Below are 16646 nucleotides of genomic sequence, written 5' to 3'. Positions count from 1 at the left end.
AAAAGACTGATTATTTTTGTATCCATCAAATATTTATATGCATATGTCTGAATTAAAATTTCATGTTGTTTTTTTTTTTAATTTAATTTTAAATTGAACTTAATATTAAATAGTATTAAACAGTGTTAAATATTAAATTGTTTATTTTTTATATATTTTATTTTTATTAAGCATTAAAAAGTAAAGGAAAATCAATTTATTATTTTTATAATTAAAAAAAAATCAAATATTTTAATTTTTTTATATTCAATCAAAAATTAAAAAAATAATAAAAAGTCAAAAATAAATTATATGAAAGTAACTTATTTTTAGCAAAAGGTTAAAAAATAATAATAATAACATTTAAGATAAAAATGACTTTTAATAAAATAACCAAAATACCCTCAAGATCGTCTAAAACCATACTCCCAAACACACTTTTAGTGCTTAGTCTTACAAGTTTTGGACACTCGCAAAATCGGGGTTTTTTTTTCTTCTTTTATAAAAAAAAAAAATCTCATTTCTTAAACCTGAAATTATTTCAAATATTTTTTTATTAACAAACAACTTCCAAAAAAGGATTTTACCTATTGAGAAGGAAAAATTCAAGACAAGGTAGGTGTCCAAGTGAATAATGAAAAGGATATTTTAGGTATACCAAAAAAATTTATACAAATGTATTAATGAGAGTAATGTTTTAAAGTAGATGTGTAAAACGGTGGATGTGTGAAGTAATTAGGTGAATCCAAATATATCTCATTTTAAAAATCAATTTCTTTATTCTTAATTTGTATATTACTTCATATAAAAATTATTGTACACCTATCACAATATCCTACACCACTTGAAGAAGAAGGAAATTTTTTATTTTTTTCATTTGAGGTAATCCATATAATTAATAATATAAAATACATAATGTACATGGAGTCCTCTTCATTAGAAGATTTATCCCATTATTAATTTCAAGACTTCGTGGAATTAGTCGAGGTGTGCGTGAGTTGGTCCAGACACCCACGATTATAAAAAATAAAAATAAATAATAATAATAATAATAAATAAATAAATAGTTTTTTCATGTTTTTGAGTATTAATAATATCTTTAAAACTTTTATACCGTGATGGTATATCAAAATAGTGATGAAAATATAGTGGAAAGTTGACAATATATATTAGGATTTTTTTTCTTCTCATTTATTGGGATATTTTATCGATTTGTCCACACAATTACTCAAAGTCTATGGCGTCCAAACCTTATTTTCTCTCGGTCAAAACTCAAAAATGAAGGTAAGGGCCCAAACCCAACTCCTTTTTGTGCAATACACAGCATTCTTCGTTTCTTTTCCTATATACTAAATATTTAACATTTTTGTAAAAATAAAATTTTAATAAATTAATTAAGTATAATAAATTAATCTATTTTAATTATCGTATTTCCAATTGTTTTAATTTATTATTAAAAAAAATTAAAAAATCATAAGTTCTATATAATAATTAAATATAAAAATAAAATTTGCAAATAAAATTATAAATATTTTTAAAATAAAAAATAATTATACATATATCATCTCTCAATACAAAGTAAATCATTTTAATATTAAGTGTTTTTTCAAATTCTAATATAAAACATTACATTTTTTTTATATCTCATTTTGATACAATGATGAAAATATCAGTTTTCATATATATATATATATATATATATCATTATTTGGATTTTATGGATATATTGAAAATCTTGATAAAAATATCGAGACAAAAATGGATCAAAAGTTATAAAAATATAAGGGAAACTAAAAAACAAAAAATGATAAAAGAAGTAAATAATATACCTCTTGAAGTTATTTTGTTTTGTTAGAGGAAAAATTACAAAAAAACTAAAAAAAAGGAGCACCGTTTTTATAATATTCATCCATGCATACACTTTTCACCCTTCCCTACTCCACATTAATCAACTCAATAATTCTCAAACCAAAAAACCAAAAACCAAAGACCATGTTTGAGAATTGTTTTTAAAAATGGTTTTAAAATAGAAAACATTTTTTTATATTTGAAAACATATTTGTTAATTTTTTTTTTACAACGGTTTTTGCATAATTGATAAAAATTATTTTAAAAAAATATATATTTGAAAGCACGTCAAATAGGTTGCAAACATTTCAAGTCCTTAAACAAATTTTTATTCTAAAAAACATCATAAAATTATTTTCAAAGTCTCCTTAGGGAGTTCCACCCTGAAAACAAAGATAAAAACAGCTTTCATAACACCAATCATCACAATATCACAATTTTAAAAAATAAAATAAATAATAAATAAATAAACTAATTTGATGTGATATATTGCTTTCCAAGCCCAACCCAGCCTAGCAAAAACACCCTTAACAGATGACATTGACAAAGGTGGATTACAAATTCTATTATATACATAAATAACAGATAAAGAGCATTTTATAGGAAGCATTATGATTAAGAACCAAAGCATGAGAGGAAGGACACAGCAACAAGCCCTCAAAGATCTTATATGATATATATAGTAAGAAATTGAAATTAGTGCAAAATCTTCTCACAAAATGAGAATGCCATTAAAATTTAAAATCATTTCAAAATCTTCTATTAGCAGAGCTGAAACTAACTCCATATTTTGCTTACAACGACAGCCAGACAACAACATGACCAAATGGGCCATGAAAAAGACAACAAACAGGTCCCTGAGCAAACACCATGAATGAGCCCAGAAATTTGAGTTGAGTTTTCTATCATGTACTACCTTCCATCTCTTTCTCAAAAGATATCAGGATTGAAGCGACCGGTGACAGAGCTGCTTTGCTGCATATGCCTCAGATGCATTGACAAGGTATAGTTCTTCACCTGGCATGACAACCGTAAAGTAAAAATCCCAGAACCTTTTAATTGATAAAAGATAAGTTCTGTGATGCTAACACATTTAAATATTTTTGTGTTAAGTTCCTGTGAATTGTGGGGGTTTTGATGTTCACCTCTAGGGTTCTCAGCTGCTCCTGATATTGAGGGACCAAATGCTTCAACATCTGCAATTCTCTGTTCCTATCATCATACTCTCTCTGGCGTTCATGCTGGATAGCCACACCACGTTTGAGAATAGTATTTTCCCGCATTAGTACTTCAAGTTGTTCCTTTAGCATTATATTTTCCTGAAAATAAATAGTGTAACTAGACAAGGCTCCAGAAGGACAGTTTGTGATTAAGCATTGTAGCATCTGTAAAGAAGAACAGAAAAATCTAACTTCCACGCAATTTTCAAAACAATCTTCCAGCTTAAAAATGCTAGATGATTCCAAAAAACAAGCACATTCTGCTTTTTTTCTCTTCCCACTGGATAAAACTTCGCAAAGAATGCATGCTTAGGCACCTCTACTGTTTCCCATTACCTTTTTCTCCTCAAGGCACAAACTGAATCATTGCAATAGCCAACTATTTCAGAACTGCACTCTTTAACTTCAGAATCTTTTTCCCACTTCGATGAACACAGGAAGATGAATCCATTCTGGCAGACACTTTATGCACTGACACATTTTGTCATGGTTTACATGATTTAAAGATCATAATTTCAAAAAAAAATGTCAACTTTGTCAGAATCTCTATTAGATATGTGTCCCCAGTAACTCATTTTTTGTGGAATTTATTTTCCGAACTTCTGCAGCCTAGTCCCACTGGCATGCAGAATATTCAAGCATATTTGCCTAAACAAATAAATACCCACCTTGTAAAATGTCTGTGCTACCTCAGCATCAGATCTTGCACTGATGGATTTCTCCAAACCATTCAGTGCTCTTGTTGCACGGGCTCTGGCGTCATCTACATTTGCAGCATTCATCATTTCCCTTACAAATAATTCCACCCATTCTCCACCATCCACAGGAAGGTTGTTTGAAAAAGCAGTTCCATCAGCAGTTATGCTACCTGCCAATTATAAATGCAGCTGTTAGAGTCCTGCCCTCAGGTGAAACCAACCATAGAAAGAGAATGCAGTTTCAAGCAGCTAGCTCATAAAACAGCTTATAAGAATAGTTTAGTTTTTACTGATAATGACTATGTTAGGTAAAGTAGTATAAGGTTATGAGGAACACATCCCCAAACATGCGTACATTGAATTGACGATGACTGAAGGTCCAAAACAACAACCTATCCCATCTTAATGATCAGAATGACAATTCATTATTTGGAATGTATCAGCTTATATTAAAGAGGATTGAGCTCAGAATAAAGTATGTCACATGAAATTTATAGCTCAAAATCTTTAGATTTTGCATGATACTATAAAGAATGAAATTTATATGCATCAAGGATATATATGGAAAGGACTCGAGATATTCAAATTTGTAAACTTTCATCTGAATCTCTTATGTTTAAGTAAGAAAATTTTTATCTAAATCAAATGTGTCATACAAAGGTTTAGGCCCCTGAAAGAATATAAAAAAATTCATTAGAAAACATACAAAATGGGAGTTTCCTACTATAGTACTTATTTTCTAACAAGGAATAGTCATGGACGAGAAAATTTATAGTTAAAAAGAATTTATTAAATATTAAAAAAAATTCTTCAACTTTCATCAGCAAAAAACTTCCTCACAATTAGACAACTTGCACAAAAACATGAGTCATATACATCTTATCAATTATATTTCTAATAAGGAAAATTAGACATCAACCTATTCCAAGGTCAAGAAAAGGTTTTGATGGGGTGTCTATGAGAGAAAGAGACGTGATGAGATAGACCCATAAAGTAAACAAGAAGATTGTAAAAAGGAAAGGGTCTATTAGGATCATATAAAGGGAAGAAAAATAAATATTTCGCTCCCATATACTAAAAGTCCATGAGGACTTGGAAATTCCTAAAACAATTGAATATCATGAGTCAGAAACCAATTTTTTTACGTTATTTGAGACCTCATTTTTGAAGCATATGATTCCTTGTTATGAACTTAGCCTACAAGATAATGAGATCAACACTCCAAGAAAAGAGTGTGAAAAGTGAATGATTTGCATGTATGATGTCTTTTAAGTTGTCGTTTATTGAAATGTTGGCAAAAATAAATAGCTTATCCATTGGATCTAATTGCTTGAGGTTTTCATTCACAGCTACTCATCTCATACATGATAAGGTAAATATTTTTTTTTTACATATTTCCAGTCTAAGAATTAATGTACAAGAATTTCTTAAGAAAACATTAATTATTGGGTAACAGGATTATTAATAATCCACCCGAGAACCAAGTTAATTCCTCAAAAGAATTACAAGCCATTAGAGAATACTGTTTCATAAATATCAATTATTAGAGGATCAACTGCATAGTAACAAGTGAAACCAAAGCATAAAAAACATTTGTACCAGATAATCAATGCAGCTTCTAGATACTTTGGAAAACCTAGACCTAAACATCAAAATCCAGCCGAGCAAACAAGATAGATCTCAGCTTGCTCTTTTCTAAAAGAATAGACAAGTCTCTTATAGAGAATAAGAGTATACCTTTATCCATGTTTGCAGCAAAGGTCCCTTCAACTGAACCTATTCTTTTCTCCATATATCTTGAATGATGCTCATGCAGGCTCTTCATGGCAGAATCTAGGTCATTGTCACATTCTGCCAGTGCTCTTTCAAGAACCTGAAAAGTAATACAATTAAATGATAATTAGTCACAGTAGCAAAGAGATAGCTACAAATTATCTCAACAACTGTGCAAGAAAATAATATTCTGTCTATTAGGCTATCAATCAATGTGCAAAAGGAATAAAAAAAATAAAAATATTTCAAAGCAATAACACTAGAAACTTCAAACAAAATAGAAAACAATATAATCAAGTGTCAGGATTCTGAGTCCAAGTCATGATATTGGCAATTCCATTAAAAATGTCAATTACCAAGAAAGATCTCCCTCCAATCCTGAACAAAGAAATTAGAGGCAGTGGAGAGTTTACTAAATCGACTTGCTTGAAGGCAGTGTCTTCCTGCGAGCATGAGCGAACTTAATAGATCTTTTCAGAAAAAAAGAGAAGTTTTTGCCTTCAATTGGATATTTTCTAATGTTTTTAAACCCAAAAACAGTATTTCAGCCTTACAGATTAAAGGTGCCAAGGATTGCAACACAAGCCAATCAACTTATGAAAATTTTCACAGATTTAGAAAATAGATCGGGTACTTGCAAAGAATGTAGCTTATGAAAAGTATTTGCTCATATGGAGTGTTCAGTTTATGGATTCGGATCCTGGAGTTCAAGAACTACAAAGAAGCATTGGAAAAGTGACAATGGCGCGTGTAATTCACGGCATGGAGGTCCGGTGTGGAAAAATCAAGTCAACATCTGAATTTTATCGAAAGTTCCAGATTTGGTATCTTGTAAACACCCACATTCATAACTTCTAGTGAATTTAACTATACCTAGGATCCAACCAACTTAGATTTTTCTCCCCGATTCACGGAGTTTCCACATAAAAGCTTTATCTCATCCTTTCCCCAAACATAATTCTCTCACTCTTGTTGTCAAGAAAGTTTTCCATTTCTCACTCAAAAAAGATACATAAGAGTCCTATCTAGAACAATTTTCTTATGTTCCAACCAAAGCAAGGAAGATTCCCTTTCCCCAAGAAAGAACAAGATTCTGTCCACCATGGATGCATGTTAAGAGCTTAATTAAAATGACAAATTTGGTATCAAGGGTAAGGCTTCTAAATGACTTCAAGTAGATCCATTCTCAACAAACATATCCATTTTGTGCAGAAATATCCATGCCCAATTCATCTAGTACAATTCACAAAGCAGATCATTCCTACGTCACCATTGTGAAAACAAAGAACCAGACTTTCTATAACTAAGAGAAAAAACACAAAACTATCTTCTAAGGAGTACCATCACTTAGTAACATAGCAGGGTAGCAGTATCAATTTTCTGATAAAAGCCCACCTCAATAAATTCAAAATTTTCTCACCAATCAAACAGACGAAACCAACCCAATTCCAACAGAAGAAATAAAACCCAAACCAAAATCAATATATGTAGCATTCCAAGAGAGAAAAAGAAACACGAAAAAACAATCTTCCAAAGACCACAATCGCTACACGACATAATCCCAATCTCCTAAACATCAAAAGAACAATCACAATGCCATTTTTTAAAATGATGAAAAAACAAATAAAACCGAAAAAAAAATCCTCCGTTCGGTTGCCGAATTCCGAACCTTAATTCCCGTTTCCAATAAAACAAACAAACACTCGCATCAGTCAATTCAAAATTTTCTCAGAGACCAAACAGATATCAGAAGGAATAAAAACAGAAAACGAAATGAATACTACATCGTATCTGAGAAAGAAAAACAAAACCTGGAAGTCGAGGAGAGGAAAGGTAGCAGCGAGTTGACGAAGGGGAGCAGAGGGTGGTGAGCATCGGGGAGGAGAGTTGGAAGAACAGCGAAGCTTCTTGGAAGCCTGAGGCGGCGTCGTTTCGATGTCGTCCATGAATGATCTCTTGCTGCCGCAGACGGCCGCAGACATTTTTGCTCTGTTGTGTCTCTGCTATCTCACTTCACACTTTCACTGCGACTTCAAAAGGGACAGACATTTCTCGCCCTCTGTTTTCCTTTTTAGTTTTTATACCATCATTTTCTGACGGTGCTTAAACCCGTCCGACACCTCATTGGGACCCACGCCTCCTGTGGGCCATGTGCGTTGCTATTTTTTTTTTTTTTTTTTGCCATTTCTTGACCAAGAAATCAAATTTGGATCGAGATATTTTCCTAAAAATAGAAATGGAAAAATTAGGTGACAAGAAACCCTTCAATATTTTTGAAACTTCATCAACAACTCTTTTTCAAACTCAAATAAAAACTTTTATGATCAAAATTATTTTAGTTAATTGATATAAAAAAATTATTGAATTTAAATTTCTTTTATTTTAATATTATGTTTGATTCTCAAAAAGTATTAAAGGAAAGAAAAAAATATATTAAAAAATTAATTTTTGCATATTTAATTTTATTATAGAAAAAAAAAATATATATATATATATATATATAAATAATTTGTTGATTTTAAATTTACTTTTTATTTTTTTTATTGGTTTTCTTTTTGTTTTCTCTCTATTTTTTTTTTTATATTTCCTCTCAAACTTTCCTGGAATCAAATATAGTCTAAATTTATTAAATCATTTTTTGTCTGAAATTAGGTTTTATGTTACCGTAGATTTTAAAAAGTACTTCTAAATTTTTCTAACACCTTAAAGTACTTAAAAGTAAAAAGCGTTTTTAGAAAACACTTCTAATATTTTCTAACATTTATAAGTGGAAATAAGAGTTTGTTTGACAATTATTTTAGGAAACACTTTTAATATTTTTAAAAGCGTGTTTAATAATAATTTTGAGAAATGTTTTTACAATTTTTTATACTTAAAAGATAAAAAATTTCAAATATTAGAAATGTCATAAATACTTTCTAAAATCACTTCCAAATATACTTTAATACTCGAAAATTTTCATCATTCAAGTGTTATAAATTTAAAAATACTTCCTAAAATCACTATCACACGTACTGTGCTTAAAAGGTAAAAAGTGTTTTTTACCGTTACTATCTAATGGACTTTTAAAATGTGTTTGACAATGATTTCAAGAAACATTTTTAACATTTTTAATACATAAAAAAAAAATTAAAAGAATTAAAAAGCACTTATTAAAATCACTATTAAACAAAGTTTTAAAACCTGTTTCATAGGAATTTTAAGAATAGTCTAAAACATGAACCAAACCAACTTTTAATGTTTTTTTAAAAAATAATTTGATTCTTGAGATGGGCTTATTTTGTTTTGATTTTAAAATATAAAATATAAAATTTTATTTAAAAAAAAAAAAAGGGGGGGGCTCACCTTATCTTTGAAACAACGGTTATTAGAATTTTCAAATTTTGAAAAAAAGGCTGGCATGATTTTGTTTAAATAATTTTTAAAAATTATTATGTTTTTAAGGTAAGTTTATACGAAAATTGCGAAGAACATTAATTTCTTTTTTCTTTTTCTTTTTTCCTTGAAGAAACATGATTCAAATACTTCCAACAATGATGATTACAGAAGCGAAAGCTTCCAATCTACTTAAGCGGCGGTTACAAATCCAGGATCCCGAAAACCCTCATGCTCCACCTGAGCAGTTGCAGAGCCAAAGACCCATGTGGCAGAGGTTTAATGTGGGATTGCTTTTCAATACAGATCCTTCCAAATCTCATGAACTCCATGAGAGAGGCAACAGAGAAGACTAAAGCAGGCTTGAGATGGTGGTGGAATAGGCGTACACAATCAATACATTCTTGAAAATTCAGAGTTGGGTACAAATTTAACAAATTGAATATAGGCAATTGCTGCCCGCCCACTGCTTCTCAGCCATTTCATCCCCATTTCTGATTAAAACTACAATAAAAGAAGGAAAAAAAAGGGAAAAGAAAAGAAAGAAAAGGCACAAGCGCCTACAAAAGGAGAGGATTCTTCACTAGACTGACTTGACTCAAGAACCAGAAAATTGCACAAATGGAGCTTTGTGAGAGCATGCCTCATTGAGAAGATGATCCACAAGGGGAGCTGAGCTTTGCTTGCAGGGCACCACAGCCCACAATCCCAGTAATAGGTGATACTTCAAATGACTGAGCCTCTTGTCACTGGAAAAACCACAAGACATGCATGTCAAAAATGATATAGCAACTTGTACCAAAAGTAGAACTACAAAAACCATCCACCTGTTATGTTTCATACAAGTTCAAGATGTTAGTAAGTAGGGTTGTTCGTTAAGAAATCAATGGTGGAAAAGCCAGGGTTTGGTACTAATAAGATGCCAGGTATTCTTCAACTTTGAGAACCAGGCACCAAGCAGAAGCATAATGAACCAGACTTAATACAGAGAATCACACAACCTTTGGATTCCATGGAATCCAACAAGTACACAGGCATGTCATATTTCAACTTGCTAAAATTTCCCAACCCAACTTCATTTCCGGCTCACATGGGCTATATAGTATTTCAGGGGTTAGGGTGTTGTTTTAAGACCGACATTTTTAGATTGGTTGACAACAGAAGGGAGGGAGCTTGTTCGATACCGCATGCATGGATAAATTGTTCCCACTGAGACAGGACCAAAGCAACACAGTTAACACCATTCATCCTTCCCATGGTAACACCAAGTAGCTCAATGAGCAGAAAAGCTCTGGAAGCATAGCTTGCATTTGGTTTACATGTTCACAAACTATTTCATGGCCTACTCTTAAGTACAAAACCCACGATAGTTCTACTTGATGGAAGCAAGGAATGGTTATGGATCACATGGTTCAATGTTAAGACCATCTCGATGTAGTAGAAACAATGAAGTTGAGCTTCATAGTTTCCAAACAAAAAATACATACAAAAGAGAAAGACACATACCTCAACTGTAAGTTTTCCCATAATCATTATAGAGACCATAAGAGGCTTTCACCTCATATAAAGCTCAGGCTACAAGTAAATCTTCAATGGTTTTTTTATAATTTCTCAATCAATTTCTATAGGATGTAGAATATACCATACGCTCTCAATTCCCACTAAAGAAATTATGTTTGATTTAATAATAAATATCATGAAAACAGCATGAAACTAGAGCAAGAAGGCACTAATTCAATAAAGGATAAGGAATAAAAAGGAAAGACTTGGAAGATCGATTCTGCATGGGAGAAGAAACATATATTGAAAAAAGAAGCCAATGTTACCATTCAAGAATAATCCATAGTAAATGTTTTGAATAATCTGGAATTTTTTTGCAATATCTAGAATATTTTGTAAATTATTTTTACGACAATAAAATTGGACTACTTTTCTTAAATAATTAAGTTGATCAGAATTCCACAAGTGGCTTACATTCACAGTAGCCCTAGACAAAGCTTTATAACCCTCATGATTTGTAAGCATGAATTCAGTTATCAGAAGCGAGGATGACCTGGATAATGCTTAGGGGAACCGACAAAGCATGTTTCAATATAAAGAGCCACCATATTTTACTTAGAATTTTCCGAGAACTGTTAGATTAATAATTCATGTTGTATATAGAAAATATCTAAGAACCAACAAGAAAACTAATGGACATCTTTATTCTTCTACGTGTCTTGTTGGTTCAAAAAATTATTTATTGACATTTTGTATATAGAGCAAGACATTTTCGATAGCCTCGACCCACTTCAATTGCGTTTTTTTAACTACTCTTAACCATTTACAGAAAAGTTCCCCCACAACCACACGAGCGTGCATACATGCACAAATTTCTCACATTCCTTCACCTTTCTTGGTGCAATGACCCCACTGTTGCATAGCACATATACCATCTAGTATAGTAGTAGATTTACCAATACTGAGTAGATTCATCAATTCATATGCAGCTAATAATGCCACGTAAAACCATCCAGACTGACAAGTCATACACTGCCATCTAACATCATAAATTTACACAATTCTTTAAATGCATGGGACCAAAATTCTTTATCAAATTTGAGAATCAAAAGAGGTTTAGAATAATACCATGACAACAATTGTCTACTTGCGGGGCTCCACAAGGATGTACAATGGCTTTCCGTTTAACCTGCACTGTCCCTGCAAAGCACATACTCATTAGACCCAAGCTACTACAGCAAGACAACATTAAAATCCAGTTTAGCAAGCTCAGCTCAGAAGAGAAACCACAGTACCACTTTTCCCTAATGAGTTATAGAGCATTGATATTTCATTAATATTAAACCAGAAACTGAGGAACTGTGTCAAAGGGCTACACCATTCATGAAAATCCTTCATTAATTTGGATGGATCAAATATAGAGTTAAGCTAAATTTAGATAAAAGGAGATAAAAACAAAATCATACAATAGGTGGGAAAAATCAGGTGAACCATTCATCACACAAAAATAAATAAATAAACAATATGGAAATTGGTATCAGTGAGAAAAGAAGGGTCAGTCATATATGTTGGTAGTGAGTTGGGTTGCTCCGTTTGGGTTCCTCATTCAGCTAATCCAGTCACAGACCAGTTAGACAAACAAGAAGCAATGTGTTTGGTCTCTTTTGTTAGAGATTTTCTTCCCCCTGGAATGTATAAAGTATCTCTACTGTGTGTACCTTGGTTTTATTCCTTGTGAGGATGGAGCTAGTTTTTTTTTTAGGCGAAGGGTACTTGGTTACTTTCTGAGCAACATACATCTTTAAAGAATTGCTCATCCTATTCTAGTTGTATTTATCATTTAATGGATGAAGATGTTTGTTTCTTTTTAAAAACAACAAAAACAAACCAGAAAAAGAAAAAGAGGTTGGTCAGAAGTATCATCAATAACATCTCAGATACAAGACATGGCCAGTTAATCGATACTACCGTAACTACACACTGGCAGAAAAGATAGGTTACTCAGAACATCCATGTGACCCAAATGACAAAGCACATTCTCTCTTCTTTTTCCTAAAATATTTACTAGATAGGGTAGCTTCACTAGAAATGGTTTCAGTATTACTTTCAAGTTTGTATCAACTACTACAAGGTCTCGAAAACAGACCAGGTAGCAGCTCACGGTTGCATGCATGATACCCACTTGTTAGCAATTGATGCAGCTACTACTAAATAAAGTAAGGTTAGATGTTAAGCACAGAACCATATGATGCACCAACTTGACTAGCTATAGAAATGCTTAGGCCCAACCCTTTCATGTAGTACTGACATAATAATTCACCAACTTCAAATTCATCCATCAGAGAACTGAAACTTTGGGCAAACAGCATCACTATAAATGCTAATTTGATCACAAGCCATCCAAAAATGTTAATTAGAGGTTGAACCATCTATCTAAAATTAACAAGAGCAAAAACATATAAAACGTTAAATGTACACCATTACCTTAGCCTCAGGCAACCCGATAACGCATGCACATTCTACTACTTCAGCTCCCACACGTTCTAGTTAGCAGCATTTCCAAGCATAATAATGTTAACCAGAGAACCAACAAACAAACAAAACAGAATAGTAGAAACATTAGAAGGGCCTCCAGGTCCTTACCTAATAGTTTTATCGCTGCGCAGAGGGTCCCACCTGTAGCAATCAGATCATCAATCACCAATGCTCGTTCCCCAGGTTGAACAGCTCCAACATGCATTTCTAAACGGTCGGTTCCATATTCCAGAACATATGCTTCAGAAATAACTTCTCCTAAATTCAAAATTTTGAAGGTTTGAACTCAGAATCCATAGAAAAGAGTTTGATTCAATCATAAAAAGTAAAAGCTACTTATAATACTTGTCCACCTAATAAAATGAAAGGAATTCAAATATCACATGAGCCAATTGGGCACTATGAGACAGTTTTGCGATGAGAGAGTTTTTCAATAGCATTTCATTCACCAAAACTTTGGCTACCAAAAGGTATGCGAAATCTAAGTCCACTGTTCCAAAATAGAGAGCAAATTTCATATAATTATGAGGGCCGGCAAGCATAGTTTCATTTTGACATAAAGGCATACCTGGCAACTTTTTAGGTTTCCGAAGAGGAACGAATTTTGCTCCAATGGCCAAAGCAATAGAAGGACCAAACATGAATCCTCTCGCTTCAACTCCTAGAATGTCATTTAAAATTGTGAGCAGGCATCAAACAGACCATAGAATTACAAACTTCAGGCAGTAGTCATAAAAAATTCCTTTACCCACTCTTAACCGTTGAGTATCAACTATTAAATGGGTCAATTTTATGAGTTAGACAAATTTATCAGATGACCAGAGGCCAAACGCCAGCCCATACTTTAAGCAATTTATTTCTTCTTCTGTTTCCTAGGAAACTAGAGCACTGACATAATGGCATTGTTCATAATTTTCAAATTTACAGGGTGACACACAGGTTGAATTGCAAATTGTGACTAACTTACGGCATTCCCTTTCTTCAAATACTTTAAGGCTATAACTTCTCAAATTTCACCCCATGTCCAGAATGCCTAGCCCATATTATCAGCCATAGCAAGCAAACAATAAATACTATGATGACCAATTCATGAAGATGATACCATAGTACAGGAAATCTCAGGTCAGTCCAGATCAACAAGAAATTTCTGCAGTTCATCAACCATAACAATTATAAGATCGATGAGCCACATTCTTGTTCTATTAATCAATCTAAGAAACCAGTCAAATAAAATACTCTCCTGGAGGAACAGAATAGGAACAGGAACAAATAAACAAAAAAGAGGGACATACAATGAAAATAGACAATGAATTAAAAGAAAGAAAAAAGATATGATTGTGACAATTTGCTCTTTCATATGAGGGCCGAAAATCACATTGTAAGCCATTGAAATATATTTCACAGAGCACCTGGTTTTGAAACCCAAGAAGAAGTAAAGATGAAAACAAGAAATGATGAACAAAAAGGAAAAAAGGAAAAAGAGAGATTCCACTAATGAAAGTGTTCACACAAAGTCGTCTCTCCCCATTAGTGTTTATGAGCTTGAAAGTGAGAAATGAAAACAAAAATTTCTTAAAAGGGAAAAACTTTCCCTTCTAACCCACTTGATAACATTACCAATCACTAGCAAAAGATTCAAAAAAGAAATGAAAACAAGTATTAAAGAAAAATAAGGCCATCATGCCACTTGACAAATGGTAATCCCATTAAACCCTCTGTCCCAAATTAGATATAGAAAGGAGAAGACTTCAAGACTAAAAAAATAAGAAAGAAATGGGTGTGAAAGAGAGAGTATACCAGCCACGACAGAGATGCCCATGTCCCTGTAACGATCAACAAAGATATCAACAGTGTCCTTGAAGGCCTTGTGATCCAGTAACAGAGTTGTTATGTCTTGAAACATGATACCTAAACCCCAAAACCAAAGAGGAGAAAGGCACAAAAAAAAAAGAAAAAAAAAATCATTCAAATGAACAAACACCCCACAAAGAAACATAATACAATAGACCCAGAAAAACAAAGAAAAGACCTTGCTTTGGGAAGTGAGGCACCACTCTAATGGCTTCTGATATGGCCTTCAGCCTTGGGTCTCCTTGCAACCCATTCTCACCTGCAAACATCTCTCTCTTTTTTTCCATCCGCTTTCTCTCCCACTTGGGTGTCTCTCTGAGCTTTTTCCCTCCCAAACACAAGTCCAACCCCCTCTCTCTCTCTCTCTCTTGTTTCTCACTCCAAAGTCCAAACAAGGAAAGAGTTGAGTGTGAGAGGGAGAGGCCTCAAAAATAATATATCTTTGTTGGCCGAAGCACCACTGAAGAAGATCCAACTGCCAAGTGCTTATGATTTATAATCACTGTTTTTTATTGTTTTCCCATTATTTAATCCCCAATAGCAAGGATTCAGTGCTTTCATGTTCATGTTAAACCCTTTTCCTAATCCTAACCCTCTGTAATAACACTAACACATAGATGATTTTTGTTTTCATTTTTCAAAATTCTTTAGATAAATTTCTTAATCTCACCTGGGTTTATTTCCATAGAAAGGTTTTAATTTTTGTAGAAGATTACACCCCATGTTCTATCATTTATTCACTAATCATTTCTTGAATCAAATTTCATGAATTAATCATTTTCCTTCAAGATTATGCAATCATGAAAGAGTAATTCTTACTCATATATGAGTCCTTATTTGACATGTTATATAATTTATTACCAAATGTCCAATGACTTTATCTTCCATGATTTCCACATCAAATTAATGATTTTGAATTTGACTAACTATTTCTTTTTTAAAATATTAAATAAATAAATTTATTTATTTTTAAATTAATATTTTTTTTAAATATTTTGTCTAAATTAAAAAAAATTGAAAAATACTCATTTGTATTATATTTTTATTTAAATTTTAAATAAACTCAATCAATTAAAGTTTTGAATTTGGTCGATAGTCTTGGCATCCGACGGCTGAATCGAAACGACTGAAATGGACAGTGGAGATCATTAGAAGCGGTGGAACTCCAAACATACACCTTTGACAAAATCGAGAAAAGGGCATTTTTGATAATTTCAAGAATTACGGCTGCGGATTGCAGAGAATCAAGTGGGAGAAGATCCGGGATATTGGTGGTGGTCCCCAGGATCGTCCTCTGCCTCAACCGGCCCACGTGTCACCTCCTCATAATATCAAGGTCGGCCCTAGTGTGGGCCCCTTCTATTAAATGAATGGCTCAGATCACCTCCAGGTATTTCCTCTATTGTGTCTTTGTTTCCTCCATGGATGGGTCATTATAAATGTGCATACAGAAGTGTGCGTACCCGCATGATACACCATAAATGTCCTCCGTACATAGAGCAATTACTCTGCGGTGTGGAGCAGCATGCGTAGGGTGGGCCCACACTATGAGCCGTGTGATGTCAGCGGATCTCTGATCTCAGCGGGAATCTAAAGATTGGATATCAACATGATTGGGTGATCACAGCCCTTGATTTGACTCATCACGTTGACTATTGGATTTGTTCCATTTTTTTATTTTTTTCAATTGTATTTTGATTTAAACAACGGGTTTGTCCGGAGACAGCAGAGTTTTAAATGGTGTGGTGACAGAGACATTACGGAAGGCATTGGTCGAGACGAGTCCACCTGTACCCCATATTGACCCAACCAAACCCTATGCCTTTTTCCTAATGTTAGATGGTAGATATTTTTTCAACTAAAAATG

At 32.8% G+C, this 16646-nt stretch overlaps 2 protein-coding genes across 3 annotated transcripts; both read right to left on the bottom strand.

The window, feature by feature from the left end:
* Positions 1-2479: 2479 nt before the first annotated feature.
* On the bottom strand, positions 2480-7607 carry LOC100250980 (uncharacterized). Its single transcript, XM_002264810.5, has 5 exons — positions 7330-7607; positions 5483-5618; positions 3716-3915; positions 2973-3146; positions 2480-2844 (listed from the first exon to the last, which is right to left on the bottom strand). The coding sequence occupies exons 1-5, from the start codon at positions 7498-7500 to the stop codon at positions 2758-2760; spliced, it is 768 nt and encodes a 255-aa protein (XP_002264846.1). The 5' UTR covers positions 7501-7607; the 3' UTR covers positions 2480-2757.
* A 1655-nt stretch (positions 7608-9262) lies between these two features.
* On the bottom strand, positions 9263-15618 carry LOC100245840 (adenine phosphoribosyltransferase 5). Of its 2 annotated transcripts, XM_002264980.5 has the most exons (7): positions 14958-15618; positions 14726-14836; positions 13497-13589; positions 13037-13186; positions 12878-12936; positions 11522-11593; positions 9263-9642 (listed from the first exon to the last, which is right to left on the bottom strand). In XM_002264980.5, exons 1-6 carry the CDS (start codon positions 15064-15066, stop codon positions 11537-11539), a joined length of 579 nt encoding a protein of 192 aa, XP_002265016.1. In that variant the 5' UTR covers positions 15067-15618; the 3' UTR covers positions 9263-9642; positions 11522-11536. The 2 variants fall into 2 exon arrangements, with proteins under 2 accessions (XP_002265016.1, XP_059595531.1); XM_059739548.1 differs by lacking the exon at positions 9263-9642 and having other exon boundaries at positions 11348-11593; positions 14958-15576.
* Positions 15619-16646: the final 1028 nt, after the last annotated feature.

The sequence above is a fragment of the Vitis vinifera genome, chromosome 9, assembly GCF_030704535.1.
Source record: "Vitis vinifera cultivar Pinot Noir 40024 chromosome 9, ASM3070453v1".
Taxonomy (NCBI): Eukaryota; Viridiplantae; Streptophyta; class Magnoliopsida; order Vitales; family Vitaceae; genus Vitis; species Vitis vinifera.
The sequence above is the reverse complement of the archived record's forward strand: the minus strand, read 5'-3'. Positions and strand labels throughout refer to the sequence as shown.

Bases quoted from the DNA above. Each gene is read 5' to 3' on its own strand.
- LOC100245840 (XM_002264980.5), bottom strand. From the start codon at position 15,066: ATGGAAAAAAAGAGAGAGATGTTTGCAGGTGAGAATGGGTTGCAAGGA. The intron at 13,590-14,725 runs GTATACTCTCTC...ATGACATTCTAG, and splicing joins GGGCATCTCTGTCGTGGCTG to GAGTTGAAGCGAGAGGATTC. The intron at 11,594-12,877 runs GTAATGGTGTAC...TGTGCTTTGCAG, and splicing joins TCGGGTTGCCTGAGGCTAAG to GGACAGTGCAGGTTAAACGG.
- LOC100250980 (XM_002264810.5), bottom strand. From the start codon at position 7,500: ATGTCTGCGGCCGTCTGCGGCAGCAAGAGATCATTCATGGACGACATC. The intron at 3,147-3,715 runs GTGGGTATTTAT...ATTTATTTTCAG, and splicing joins TAGCACAGACATTTTACAAG to GAAAATATAATGCTAAAGGA. The intron at 2,845-2,972 runs GTGAACATCAAA...TTGTCATGCCAG, and splicing joins AGCAGCTGAGAACCCTAGAG to GTGAAGAACTATACCTTGTC.